The sequence below is a fragment of the Furipterus horrens genome, unplaced genomic scaffold (assembly GCF_987537825.1).
Source record: "Furipterus horrens unplaced genomic scaffold, mFurHor1.1.pri manual_scaffold_4, whole genome shotgun sequence".
Classification (NCBI taxonomy): domain Eukaryota; kingdom Metazoa; phylum Chordata; class Mammalia; order Chiroptera; family Furipteridae; genus Furipterus; species Furipterus horrens.
In genome coordinates, this window is record NW_028327174.1 from 184,289,099 (window position 1) to 184,303,281 (window position 14,183).

Here is a 14,183-nt window from a genome sequence, read left to right on the forward strand (position 1 = left end):
GTGTAGCACTATTAGTTTCTTCAAAATGATTTCTTTCTATTTTAACAACATATATGCATAGAAAAATGTCTAAAATAAGTCATCAAATGAGAACATTGCTTATTTTTGATGTGTGATTCTAGGTTAATTGGTTACTTCTCTCTTGGGACTTTTCTGTCTTGTTGGAATTTTTTAGACTTTTACACTCTGTTTAAATAAATAGTAAAGCTATATTTCTGGAAAAGTAAAGCGGCTTGTCATTTTCTAAACACACTAGGCTTACAAAGGGTTTTCTTAAAGGGGGCAATTTGGTGAGTTGGTTAACTTTTCCTTCCTTCCAGGTCATGTATTAGTCATTGTTTACACGATTACATATCCCAAAAATGGGTGATGGTAACATTTTGAATTTCAAAATGTAAAAGGAAAGCTAACCCTGCCAGCTTTAGCCTCGGGGGAACAGATTTTTCAAGGTTTAATTTGTCCCCCAGAGATCATTATGACTGTTAATTATTTGAATCTTACTTGTTTGGGCTTTCTTAGGAAAGACAGCTGCTCATACTGTCCAGATGTTTCTATTAAGGTTAATGAGGTGGAATGTGTCTGCCCTTAAAGTCCCCTCCCTCTTCTTTTCACAACATGGCAGGCCTGAGACAGCTGGTTGAGAGATGGATCCAGAGTGATGCTCCCCATCCTACACTTTGCGCTCTGGGGACCCTTACACTTGACCTTTTCTCAGAAGCTTTCAGGTCCTTGAGAAGAAAGGAAAGGGAACTACTTTATCCTATGGCCACATTGCTGGCTAAGGGCTTTACCCACATAAGCTCAGATTAACCCTCACAAAATTCCTCAGAGGTAGGAATCATCTCACCCATTTTACAGATGAAGAAAGAGAAGTTCTTAGACTAATTTCCCAAAGAGCTTCCAGCGGTAAACTAGCCAGGGCTCCACTAGGAGCCTTTCTCACTCCAGAGCCCCACAAGCTTTGCGTTGCACCCAAAGATTCTCCTGCAGCTCATTGACCAATTACACATCCAGGCACGAGGCCACAGCCAAGGTCAAGAAGTGAAAAATGCCATGGCGATCAGTACTGTTACTATTCCAAATGTTACTGCCACCCTGACCTCAGCATGTAACCATCTTCTTTGGATTACAATGATTTGCAATCTGTCTTTCCTTCTAATAAATTATGAGTCCTCAGATGGGAATTGTCAAAGTCATTTTGTTCTTCCCCTGTGGTACATGGTTGGTAGCCAAGAAACTTTTGTTAAGCTGAACGGAACTGGACAGACCTTGGTGGATCCGGGACACTTTGGGAGATGGCTCCTCCCACAGGTCTTGTATAGTTCGGTGATTAGCCAGGAAGGCAGCTTCTGATAAGACTCCCCATGACACATGCTCCTGGTATTCATGTCCCTGTGGACGTCCCTCCCCTTGAGAGTGGGCTGGCCCTAGTGAGATGCTTCTAATGAATAATGATGGGATGTCACTTCTGTGATTAGGTGACAGAACACAGTGACTTTTGCCTTGCTGGCACTCTCTTTGGATCTTCGTGTGTGCTTTCTCTCATGGGGAAAGCTAGAGAGGCCCACGTCACTTGGGAACTGAAGGCAACCTCCAGCCAGTAGCCGGCAAGGAACTGAGGCTCGCAGTCCAACTGCCCTCGAGGAACAGAACTCCTCCCAAACCACATGAATGAGTCTTCAGATGAGACTGCAGCCCTTGCCAAGACCCTGAATGCGGTCTTGTGAGAGACCTGGCCACAGAAGGCCCAGCCAAGCCGTGCCTGGGCTCCCAACCCACAGAAACTGAGATAATAAATGTGGATTGTTTTCATTAAGCCACTAAGGTTTGAAGTAATTTGTACCCAGCATTTCATGACGACAGATGCCAACTATGTAGTGTTTTCAGGGAGAAAGGTCTGGTCTTGTTGTGGCCTAAATTGGAAATAAACCGTATTTTGGGAAAGGCTCTTTGGGAATGATGTGAAGGGCTAAGAAGCATTCACAACTGAACATTCAGCATCACCTTTGTTGTTATAAATGAAAAACCTGCAGAAAGAACTCACAAACTGTATTGTCTCGTTAACTTCCTCACTCGGGGTGGCTTGATTTCCGGCTTTTCCGCTGCTGGCTGGGTCGTTTCCACGCGTATAGGAATAGGACTTCTAGAGACACATCAAAAAAACAAAACAACATGTTTGCCAGAGAAGAGGGGCTTGGGGGATGGGTGAAAAGAATGACAGGGATTAAGAGGTAGAAACTTCCAGTTGTAAAATAAGTCATAGGGGTGTAACGCAGGTAACCATAGGTAACTGAGTCAATAATAGCATAACAACTTTGTATAGTGATCGGTGATTACTAGACCTCACAGGGTGATCACTTCATAGGGTATATAAATGTCAAATCACTATGTTGCACACCTGAAACTAATATAATATTGTATGTCAACGATAATTTTAAAATAAATAAATAAATAAAGTAAAACAAAACAAAGCAAAGCAGAACACCTCAATAAAAATGTTTATGGCCTTGTTTTGGCTGTAGGAGAACTGTTTTCTCAGTTAATTTATACCTTGATAAACATGATAGTCAAGATACCCATTTTTTCTCCTCTCCATTCTACTTACTGAATACAACTTTTTAAAAAACATCATAGAAAATCCAAAAAAAAAAAAGAAAAAAAAAGTCATAAGAAAGAAAGTATAGCAAGCAGCAACTGAATGTAATTGGGGTACCACATAAAATCCCCCTGCCAAAAACTCCCACCCCCAATATCAAGGTCTGATTCATTACCAGGTTTTACTACTAAAATGAGTAAAGAGATGCTGTGGATAACCAATTTTTACTTCCAAGTAATCTTGGAATATATATATATATATATATTTAGAGATAAAGAACCACAGAGTAGCTCATGTGAAAACATAATCAGAAGATCTTTAAGACCTGCTCTAAAACATTTTATTTCAATGCATGTGTGAAAATGTTAAAGATTAAATTGCACTTTTCCATTTCCTCAAGAAAATATGCCAGATAACCAATGGGCCCTACTAAAACAGTAATCTTTAAAAAAAAAAAAGCTTTCACATATTTTCGTAGTGGTCACGACTGATTTCATTTCAAAAATCAGAAATGACCTCCTGAGACCACAGGACATCATAATAAGCTGAGGTCCTCAGCAAGGGACCTCTGGCAAGTTAACACTTCTGGGCGTACGTTTTCTCTTCTACTCAGTACCTAGTGTGGTCATTGGTATGTGGCCCGTGCCTAATAAATATTTGTTGAATAAACACATGAATGAGCAAATAAGGGATCAGAGTCCATGTATTCTCGGTTCATGATTTCCTTAAGCTGGAATCCCTGCATCAACTGAACATAGTGCTGGAAGAATTTGTAGTCTACGAGGGAAGCACATGGCTTTGCTTATGTGGAATGGTTGGCATCTGGAAAGCTTCATGGAGGAGTTTACCCTTAACCAGATGGAGGGAAGACTTCCACAGTGGGAGATAGAGTGGAGGCCTGAACTTGCTGATGGGTAAGGTCTCAGTGAAAGGGCAGGGGCTTAAGAAGAGGGAAAGCAAAGGCCAGGTCCTGAGTGGCCTCAGGCTGAGGTGTTTACACTGAAGGCAATGGCAGACACTGAAGGTTTCAGGCTAAGGAGTGGCAAGGTCAACTTTTATTTCAGAAAGACCCTTAGTGCCACCAAGAGGATGCTGTGAAGGAGGCCAGCTGGGAAAATCTTAGAAGACTGTAGCAGTAGGTATGCAGGATGAGAATGGTGAGGGTGATGAGGATCATGAAGAAGACGGCATGGATGTGGGAGATAATATAAAAGTCAAATTGACAGAATTTGGTGACCAATTGGATGAAAGAGTGAGGTAGGAGAAAGTCAAGGGCTTGCAGGTGTCAGGTCTGGATAACAAGTAGGTAATAATGCCATTAACCAAGATTGGAAAATAGGCGAAGAGATAGTAGAACAGGGTGGGAAGAGATGAATTAAGGAGGTAGCTGGGTATGTGTCTCCAGAGTAAGGAAAATGTATACCAAGAATATGGACTTGGCATTAAAGGTGACATAGAGAAGAATTAGTTTTTATTTTTAGCATCACGTATAAGAATTCCCCAGGGCAGAGTTTCCTAGATCACCTGGGGTGCTTATTGAAACTTGAGTTCGTATTCCCACCACTTCCCCCCAGTCAAAGGATCTGAAAGGTGCAGGATAGGACCTAAGAGTCTTTGTCTGTTTTTTATGAGTCTTTGTTTTTAACAAGAGACTGATGCCGTGATCCCTGGGCCCATTTTAGGAAACTATCGTAGGAAGACCATGCTAGCATTAGTAGACCACCTAGGTGTCAGGGGGCTTCCATCATCTATAGGTTGGTACTCACTTGAGTTGAGTGGGGCAGAGCATCTGCTCTCCATGAGATCAGGAGAGAAAAGGTTCCCTCTGGGTTTGGGTTGGTGGTGGTCAGGAAGCGTGGGAGGACGTTTGTGGTTCTAGCATTGTCAAGGAGCTCAGTGTGAGGAGCATGTCAACGGACCAAGGGGAGAGCGATGAACTGAGCTGGGATGGCGAGCAGAAGCCAAGTCAGAAAGGGCCCCCCATGCTCTATTAAGGAGTTTGGATTGCACCCTGAGAGAAAAGGGGAGTTTTGAAAGAACTTTAAGCAGAGGAATGACAAGTCAAATATATACACTTGAGAAGCAACTTGAAGTGATTTCTTTGTTAATACAGCAATATTAAAACTGAGAATAAGCAGCATTTTGGAGGCTTAAAGGAAGTTGTGGAAGCCAGTCTTTTTCTCTCTCCAGGATTCCATTCTCCCAGTTTTCTTCTTCCTCTCTGATTTTATTAGCAAAGCTCTTGTACATAATGTTTTGAGGATCATGTTGATGGTACAGAGAATATTGTTTCCCCATTCAAACAAGAAGCAACAGACCTTACATTAGTGTCCTGAAGACTGGATTTCTTATTGATATTTACAAACATTGGTTCTTCTTTTCCAACCTGTGAAAGAAAACAGGCAGGTCTGTCAAAACTGAATATCTTGGTGTGCAAAACGGTTCTCAAGTCTCCTACATTCAAAGGATTATAGAAATGTGAAAGTGCATAAAGGAGGTAGTTATCAAGTACTCAGTCAATAACAAATATTCTCTGGTGTTTATGTAAGTTAACAAAAAAGAAATGTTGTCTTGAGTCATTCCCCATCACGGGGACTAACCTTCACCATTCAAAAGCAATCAGTGCCTGCCTTCATACTTCCTTTGAGCACCTACCCTGTGCCAGCTCATGCTTGAATGAGAAGGGGATGGTGTGGGAAAAGCCAAACCCACAGTTTAACCCCCCACCTCACCTATTAGATCAGGAATAACAATCAGCTTTCGCAGCGTACTTACAGCTTATAAAGGATTTCAAAATCTGTCCTTTCACCTAAGTGTATCAGCCTGGGAGGAACTGTGTCATATGATTTTGATAGAAGCCTGTCCTCCTCCCTCTGGTGAGTCCCACAGAGAACGGTGGGGGAGGAAGGACACCCACTCAGCCAGCCAGGCCGGCGGAACGCACACCGGAAAGCAATGGGAGATGCAGCTGTTTGGCCCTCGTGCCCATCACAATGCGCGGAGCTGGCCCCTTCACTTACCCAGTCAATAACTGTACACCAGTTAATAACTCTTTATGTTAAAATCTCTCTTCACATAACAGGTTCCTGTCTCCTGCCTGGACCCTGACTGACATCCTAGAGTACCTCTTTCTTCTCTATGGCCTGGAGGAAACCCTGCTGGGTGAAAGCAAAGGAACACATGAGCTCCACACACCTGGGCACTCACACGGGACGCATTCTCCAACTGGGCTTTCAAAATGTTACACTTCACATGATCGGCCACAGGGGAAGGCAACAGTGGGGTCTGAAGAGTCTTCTCAGAAACTTTCTTCTCTTCAGCCTGTGATGAACCAAAATACGACAGATTGGAAGCAAATAAAAAGGAAAGCATACACATTAGCCTTTCCTATTAATCGTAATTGCAATTAACACAGACTTAAACGTACAGACGGGTCTCTCACCAAATCCTTGTATTTGCATCAGTGCTTTTACTGTTTGCAAAGGATTCACAAGCACCTCCCTTCATTCTGGTGTGAAGTAGGCAGAGGACACATTGGGGAGCCCATGAGCCAGAAGATGGGGTGGAGGTTCAAAGAGGAGAGGCTCATTCAGAGTCATGTGACTACATCCAGAGGCAGATCCAGGACCCAAGCTTCGAGGGCCCTATACCCTAGTGCAGTGCTGTTCCCCCCACAATGGCTACCTCTTACCCACAAAGATTCAATTCTGTGACTTGCTGGGTGAAGGGAGAGAGTATAAAATATTCATTGGTTTGTTTACAGTAAATCTTGATGGAAAATGTGATTCTCAATGAGAAATTTGTATCTGTGCTGCCTCACAGTAGAGTGTCTCAGACTTCTGTAATTTATTGTTTTTGCCATTTCCCATGTAGTAACTGAACATGTACCTATAATTCATATGATCCAGTTAATGTGGATTACCCTGGAGCTACCTATTTTAGGTGTGTCCTAAGCAATAATATCTGAAATCATAGGCCTGGTGACTATTATTTTTATTATAATATATATTATGATAGTTACATAACTATTAAAAATATTCATCTATGTATATAACCTAAAATCATCTTGGATGGTATACATATCACACTCAAGGAAATAATGTCCTATTGTTAACCATGCCTATTGTGGTCATTGCTTACTCCATTGGCACACAGCACATGCTCAATAAACACCCAATAAAGATATAATGCTATGTAGTTATTATTAGATGAGATGTATGTACGTATGTATGTATTTACTTATTTAAATCCTTACCCGAGGATATGCTTATTGATTTTAGAGAGAGAGGAAGGGAGGGAGAGAGAGAAAGAAAGAAAAACATTGATCAGTTGCCTCCCACATTCACCTTGACTGGGGATTGAACCTGCAACTTAGGTATGTGCCCTGACTGGGGAGCAAACCCACAGCCTCTTGGAGCACAGGACGATGCTCCAACCAACTGAGCCACCTGGTTGGGGCTAGAAGAGATAAATTTAATATGAAAGATAAAAGGCAATATGATTGCTGAAAGTCAATTGAGTGATATCAGAACTTAATGCAGCCTGTTAGCCACGGTGTACCAGGGCAAGTACAAAATGTTCTGAAGGCCTCAAATTCTGCAAGTTCCAAAATTAATCTCCTTCTTTCATTCAAAAGTCCTATGGAGCACACTGGTCTACATCACTGGAGCATTATGAAAGCCCTAGAGGAATTATCAGACAATTGGCTGGTTGATAGCATTTAATAAAGAAAAGAGGATATAGAATACAGTGTCTCAGTGGGACCTCCCAACACAGAGAGGAGCATTTGATAGACTAAGCAAAACTCAGCAATTTCATCTAACAGCAAGATAAGCAGAGACAGAAGACCTGGATTTGAACCTCAGCTCTTTCTCTTATTAGCATTTGAACCTCAGCTCTTTCTCTTATTAGCACGAGAGAAAACAATATGATGATGATGATAACAAAAAGAAAACTAATGCCAGTAGCTCACATTTATGAGAGTTTATTACGGGCAAGGAACTGACTAAGCATTTCCTTTGTACACCTTACTGAATCTTCTCAATGAAGCATTCCATTCAGAGGTAGATACTATCAATATCCCCATTTTATAGAAGAACAAAGCACAGAGATAGTAAGTCACTTGCCCAAGGTCACATAGGAAGTTGAAAGAAGAGCAAAGATTCACACCCAGGACTGGGGGACTCCAAAGCTAGAGCCCTAAACACTCAGCAGCACTGGCTCCCCATAACCTTTCTGAGTCTCAGTTTCTTTCTTTATAAGATTATGATGATGATAAAATGAGAAAATAAGATATAAATGACACTTTCATGTTAGATTCTTTGGCTAGAAAAGAAAATATATAAATGAAAAAGCACATCAGACAGAAGGACACTAATGATCAAGTTGGGTTTAAGGAAAACTGACTCGTTTGACTGGAATCATTATTCTTGAGATTTAGAAGTTTTCAAAAAGCAAATAAGTAACTTATTATTTTGAAAGATGAGGTGTACAGTACACTTTTAATTCACCATGTAGTTCTAATCCTGTTAAGATTAATTGTTTACTACCAGAATGGGTGTTCTCCCTGGTGTGTGAAGTGTTAATTTTAAAATTAGATGTACTTTGGTGAATGATATGCTGGGATATAGGAATTAAATTGGTTCCAAAGCCCATTTGAGGTTTTTGACAATTGCTAAAGGGGATATAGTTATAGTTATGACTGAAGACCTACTTTTTAAAAACTGAATGCTGCTGAAGTAAGAAAAGATTGAGAATTCAGCACTGATTTTCCCCTTGAATTTAGAAACTCTAAAATGCTTTTTAGACATAAATTCAAGCTGGCTTGTTCCTCTTTGATCTGGACAAAGCAAGAGCTACTGTTCAGCCCTCTGATTTGACTCAGGTAGAGGTCAATACGAATTTTAGAAAATTTGAAAATCACGTGAACATATTTCCATAAAAGGTGTCTTTAGGAGAGGATTATAATACAATCACGATTCTAGTCCGGAGGATGGTTCTGCGGATGTTGGGCTTTCTCTTCTGCATGACCATAGTTTGTATTTTAAGTTCAGTTTGAATTGTGAAAAGATGCTTTATTGGTCAATATGAAAACACAGATTTCAAAACATACTCATCAATGACACTCGGACTTATCATTGGAAATGGTCCATCTATTTGGGGATACAGGTAGGGATAGAGAAATGATCAGATGCATGTTTAAAAAATTATTGATACAAATTGCTTACACATTTGAAATCTGATGAGATTTAAACTCTTGTGATACATTTGGGTACGAATTTGGAACTGGAAAATGAAAGTGTCTTTTCACCATTAAATCAAGAACAGTTACTTAAAATAATCAGTAGATTCTTGATCCTTGAGGCTGGAAAAAACCTTAAGAGTCACTGAAACCATGGGTCCCAATTGTGGTATCATGGTAAGTTATGAAGTCTGTTGCAAGGAATGTCTTATTAATAATAAAGAATTATAGTGTGAAGTAATATACTTTGCTTATGTGCTAGGACAAAGTCAAGGTTATCTGACTCACTCTAGCCTAGTACTTGCTTACTGATGCACTTCTTCAAGTAGAAGAGAAAAGAGGGACACTATAGTTTAAGCCCCAGGGAAATGCTTAGTAACTCATAGCTATCTCAGCTTCGCCTTCGCTCAGAGCAAGCCACTGCTGCCCATATCCCGCCAGTACTCGTGGTGACTACAAATTACATACGGCTTCTGAGTTTTCCGATATTATATGCTCTACTTCCTCACAAAATGTTTCTCGATTCTCTCACTCTGGGAAACCACTGTTAAAATATTGATTGTGTTTACTGCATTAGAAACGTTGAAAACCAAGAGATGGAGAATGACATGTCCGGGGGGTTGGGGGTACATGATGCTCTGGGTTGACTCCCCAGTACCTAGTACAGGCCTGCTCAACAAAGAGTTGTTGATTGAATGAATAAGTGCCATTCTGCAGGGGGAAATTCTTTCCAGCTGGCCCTCAAGGCAGGTATATTAAAAAAAGTGGGTGAGGGGCACCTTGAAGGTGAGGGGCACCTTGAAGTCGAGGTCCCGTTAAAGATTGCAAGGGCTTTAGGTGGGGGAGAAGAGGGGGAGTGCAAGGGAGTGGCGGTCTTCTGAGAAGCTCTGGGAGTCTACTGTGGGCTAGAGGGCTGGCTGGGGTGGAGGAACAGCACACACGGGAGGTATAACACACCCATGGTCACCGGCAAAGGTAAGGAGGGGGCGTTTCTGAGGCCAGAGCTTCCTGATTCTTCCTATTCCCTCTTATAATAGAGCAAAGCTAAGCATTAGAGTAGAAGAAATGACCAAGGAGGGAAAAAGACTATTCCTTGGGGACTTTAAAAATTAAAATCCATTTACAACAGGAGCTCTCAACCAGGGGCGATTTTGCCTTTCCGGGGACATTTGGCATTGTCTGGAGACAATTTAGTTTTTACACCTGAGTGACAGTAGTATTACCATCTGGTGCATCAAGGCTAGGGATGCTGCAAACACCCCACAATATACAGGACAGCCCCCCACAACAGAGAATTACCAGTCCCAAACGTCACCAGTACTGAAACTAAGAAACCTGGAGGAGAGAATGAAGAAGCACGTTGGAGTATAAAGGGCACCGGACCCAGCATCAGGGGTGCACGGATGCAGCCTCCGCTGTGTGCCCTGGAGAGAGTAATTCCCCTTCCTCTCGTCTGATGTTGAGAAGGGTGAACTAAATGATAGATCAAATCCAGCACCGACATTCTACAGCTCTAAGATAAAATTGGACTTTTATGAGGCTGTCCATTTGGACAAAAACAGATCTAGCCAAAAGAGAGCCTGGCTTCTGCCCTGTCCCTCCCTCCCTCCTTCCACCAGCCAATAGTTACAACATCAGTCAGAGAGAGATAGGAAGTGCTACAGACTGAACTGTGCCCGCCTCCCCCCAAATTCATAGGATGAAGCCCTGACCCCCAATGTAATGGTATTTAGAGACAAGGCCTTTGGGAAGTAATTAGATTTAGATGAGGTCATGAGGTGGGAACCTCTTGGCGGGGTGAGTGGCTTTATAAGAATTGGAAGAGAGAAGGATCACTCACTCCCGGAAAGTGGGGACACAGCAAGAAGATGACCTTCTGCAAACCAGGAAGTGAGCCCTCATCAGGGAACCAAATCAACTAGCACCTTGATCTTGGACTTCTCAGCCTCTAGAACTAAGTCACACTGGGCAGAAACGTCAGAAAAGACTGAGCAGAAACCCCTCCAAGACCAAGGCACAGGGTTAGGAGGCAGGTCAGGGTAATGATCAAAGGTTTGGCATGAGCCCAGGTCTACGCTCATTGCCCGGCTCTGGTCCTCAGCACCTTATTTATGTTGATGTGCAGAGCAGGCCAGGGTCCAGCAGCCTTCACAGTTTCCAGTTCCAGCTTCTTTAGATGGGTGGCCGTCTCGCTGAACAGGGCAGGTGCTCCTGGAGTCAGTTCTGTAAGAGACAAAGGGGATGAATAAAGAAAGGTTGAAAGGACAGAGGGAGATAGGTGACAAAAGACACTTGTCAGATCCCGGCCGCCAGCACCCCTTCTGCCTGCCTCCTCCCCTGGCAACTGGAGTCCCTTGAGCATCCTCTAGTTGACGGACCTAACTCTCATATATGAGCTGGGTGACCTTGGGTGAATCACTTTACCTCTCTGAGCCTCTAAGCCATTTTTAACTGAAAATAAAATCATTTACCTTGCAGAATTGTTGTGACTACTAAATGAGCTCCTTCAGGTGCAAATGCTTTATTAATGGTAAGGCACTATGCCAATGGGAAAGATGAGCGTTCCGGTTAACAGGCATATGAATGTGCCCTTAAAAACTAGGTTATAATGCGAAAGCCAAACTCATTGATTTTGATTCCTGTACTACTTTGGATTAGTTCACCACCACTCCTCCCACTCGCTAGTATTTACCCATTAAGACATTGAATATTCATTACATACTAAAACTTGTGCCAAGTATCATTTGTAATTGTGATCTGGGGAGCTGCAATAAAAGAGGTGAGTGAGGCAAACGCACATGCAGATAACTCGAAATAAGAGTGATAAAAGGCTTATTTAATTGCTATAGGAGTGAGAGGGGAGGTACTCCAAAGCTAGGAATCGGAGAGCGGTGTCAGAGACCCTTTCACTGACCCTTAAACTGCTTCCTGAAGGACGTGTCGGGGTTTTCTGGGTCACGGGGAAGCATTTCAGGCAGCAGGAACAACCGGCGCAAAGAACAGCGCTGGGACACCGCACGGTATTTTGTGAGAGGAGTAGTTCCCTGCGGCTAGAGTATGGTGAGGAGTGTGCAGAAGGCTGGAGACCCTGGCGGGGGCCTGGCTGTGAAGGTCTGTGCGTGGCCACGCTCAGAAGTGTGGGCTTTATCCCAGGACAGCGAAGAAGAACTGGGACGGTCTCTAGGCATTTGGTCAGAGCTTCCTGGTGAGAGCTCTCACTCTGGCAGCTATCATACAGAGATTGCGCTGGAGGAGGTACCCTTTAGGGGGCTGGTACAGTTACCCAGATACCAACAGATCAGCCACAGCCTTGGGCAAGCGCAGTGTGGACAGTGATGAGTGGACAGAGTTCTGATTCTTCAACACCAAGGGGATGACAAGTTCCCATTTCCGGCTCAGCCAACCCAGAATTGTTTCCTATGGTCAAAGGGAGAAGGCGCACTAGCCCCTCCTTTTTTATCAGCTCACAGACTCATGAAATGTCAGCGCTGGAAGGGTCTGCCTTGAGGCTGTAGGGACGCCAGGCACGCCCTGTAGCTTCCCTCGCCCTGCCCTCCCTGGGCCCCTGAGCCCTACTCACTTGTCAAGGATTTAGTGCTGGAGTTTGGGGACCTCAAAGGCCCCTCCTTGTTCTCCAGGGTCAGCGAGAGGCCATAGTTTGGGTGGTGCTGGTGCTGGTGTTGATGCTGGTGCTGGTGGTGGTGGTGGTGCCTTCCCGACGCTTTGGTGGTGAATGGCGTGCCCCCATTCTCCTCGATGCCGAAAGGCAGCCGGTCTGAGCTGCTGAGCCCTGGGGAAGGGAGCGGGTAGCTGTGGAGGGTGTCAAAGTCAGGATTTAGAAAAGCAACATGCCTTGATATTCCTGTGCGTACTTTAAAAGATGTTCTCAAAGCATGACAAGCTAAGAGAAAGCAGTTCAACAGATCGATCCAAGGGGTTATTGTAGAATAAGACAGAAGGGCAACGTCGCACTCAAAGAAAAAGCAGAAAGTGAGAATTCTTCACCCTTAAAAAAGTCTTAACTTTGAAATTAAATAACTCCTGTTAAAAAAGATGTTCTCTAAACAGGAAGGAGGAGATAAAAAAGCAATAATAAAAAGAAATTTGTTAACCATCCTGTGACGAGATCATGATCATGAAGAAGTCTTAGGGTCACTCTTCCTTCCATTCCACCGACCCCACCATGCAGAAGCACCTGTTCATGGCACTGCTGTGACATCTTTCAATTCCAATTGTTCTTCTCTCTTTTTTTTTTTAACCAATATTGCCTTATTTGAAGCCCATGTCACCTCCCACTTAGACACCTCAAACAGATTTCTAACAGCTCTCCCTGCCTCTACTCTCTCCTTCAGCCCACCTTCCACAGAGCAGTAGCCAGAGCGGTTCTGATTATGTTCTAGAACATTCTGTTCTGATCACATTCATGGCACTCCTCGCTCCTGGCACTTGCACACCTGTCCATTACTAGTGATTCTCAAGCATTTAAGACACAGACCCCTTTTGGAAATCTGATAAAAAAACCATGGCCTTTCCCTGCAGGAAAAGGCACCAAGCTGCAACATTTCACACTCAATCTCAGGCTCTCTGTAGCCCCTCCATGGACTGAGATTAAGAGCTTTGGACTGCAGGATAAAGATCCAAGTTCGTTTATGTGTCATTCCTGGTCCCCTACGATCTTGTCCCACTCATTCTCTTTTCAGCTCATCTGCTACATTCTTCTCTACACCCTATATCCTTCCCATCCCGGTGCCTTTCACCTCTTTCTGTCTCTCAGGGTCCTTCCTCATTTTGCCACCCGGCAAAAACAGCCCTTCGTCCACGAAGATGCCCAGCCTTTAAGACCCGGATTGAAGGTCTCCTCCTCACAGCCCCAGGCAGAACTAACCGCTCTCTCTGCTCTTTCCAGGCTCCTTCCCATGGGCCAGATTTCTACTGCCTACTCCTTCACTCTGTCCTCACGAAGCTCACACCTCAGGGGAGGAAACACCATGATTCGGTCAGTTACAGAGGTGGAGGTGACTGATTCTCCTGGGGTTGGTGAAGGTGTTGGAGAAAGCCTCATAAGGAGGGGAGCATTCGGGGAGATAGTTACATGTTGGTGGACATTCTTGAAACAGAATCCTCTTTCTTACAGGAACCCCCATTCCTGTGTTTGTATGAGGTTGATATTTCCCCTCAGGGGTGGGCCTGACACAGAAGCCTGGCCATTCAAAGTTCTCCATCCATCCAGGTAGAGTGCTTTGTTCTAGGATATGACCCAGTCAGGCACCATCAGGGTTTACCCTAAGGTTGGACACATGGAAACTGAGAGAAAGGGTCTCTCCTCCCTTTTAAGGGTCAAGCAGG

At 43.6% G+C, this 14,183-nt stretch overlaps 1 protein-coding gene across 3 annotated transcripts in view; it reads right to left on the reverse strand.

Moving 5' to 3' along the window:
• Positions 1-14,183, reverse strand: part of EPB41L4B (erythrocyte membrane protein band 4.1 like 4B) — a 113,897-nt gene that overhangs the window by 19,597 nt on the left and 80,117 nt on the right. For all 3 annotated transcript variants that reach the window (XM_090274534.1, XM_090274535.1, XM_090274532.1), the window contains exons 16-20: positions 12,418-12,647; positions 10,942-11,060; positions 5,792-5,917; positions 4,915-4,982; positions 2,045-2,143 (exon numbers count right to left, since the gene is read on the reverse strand). In XM_090274534.1, the coding sequence (XP_090130660.1) occupies positions 2,045-2,143; positions 4,915-4,982; positions 5,792-5,917; positions 10,942-11,060; positions 12,418-12,647 (642 nt within the window). The remainder of the gene's footprint in view (positions 1-2,044; positions 2,144-4,914; positions 4,983-5,791; positions 5,918-10,941; positions 11,061-12,417; positions 12,648-14,183) is intronic.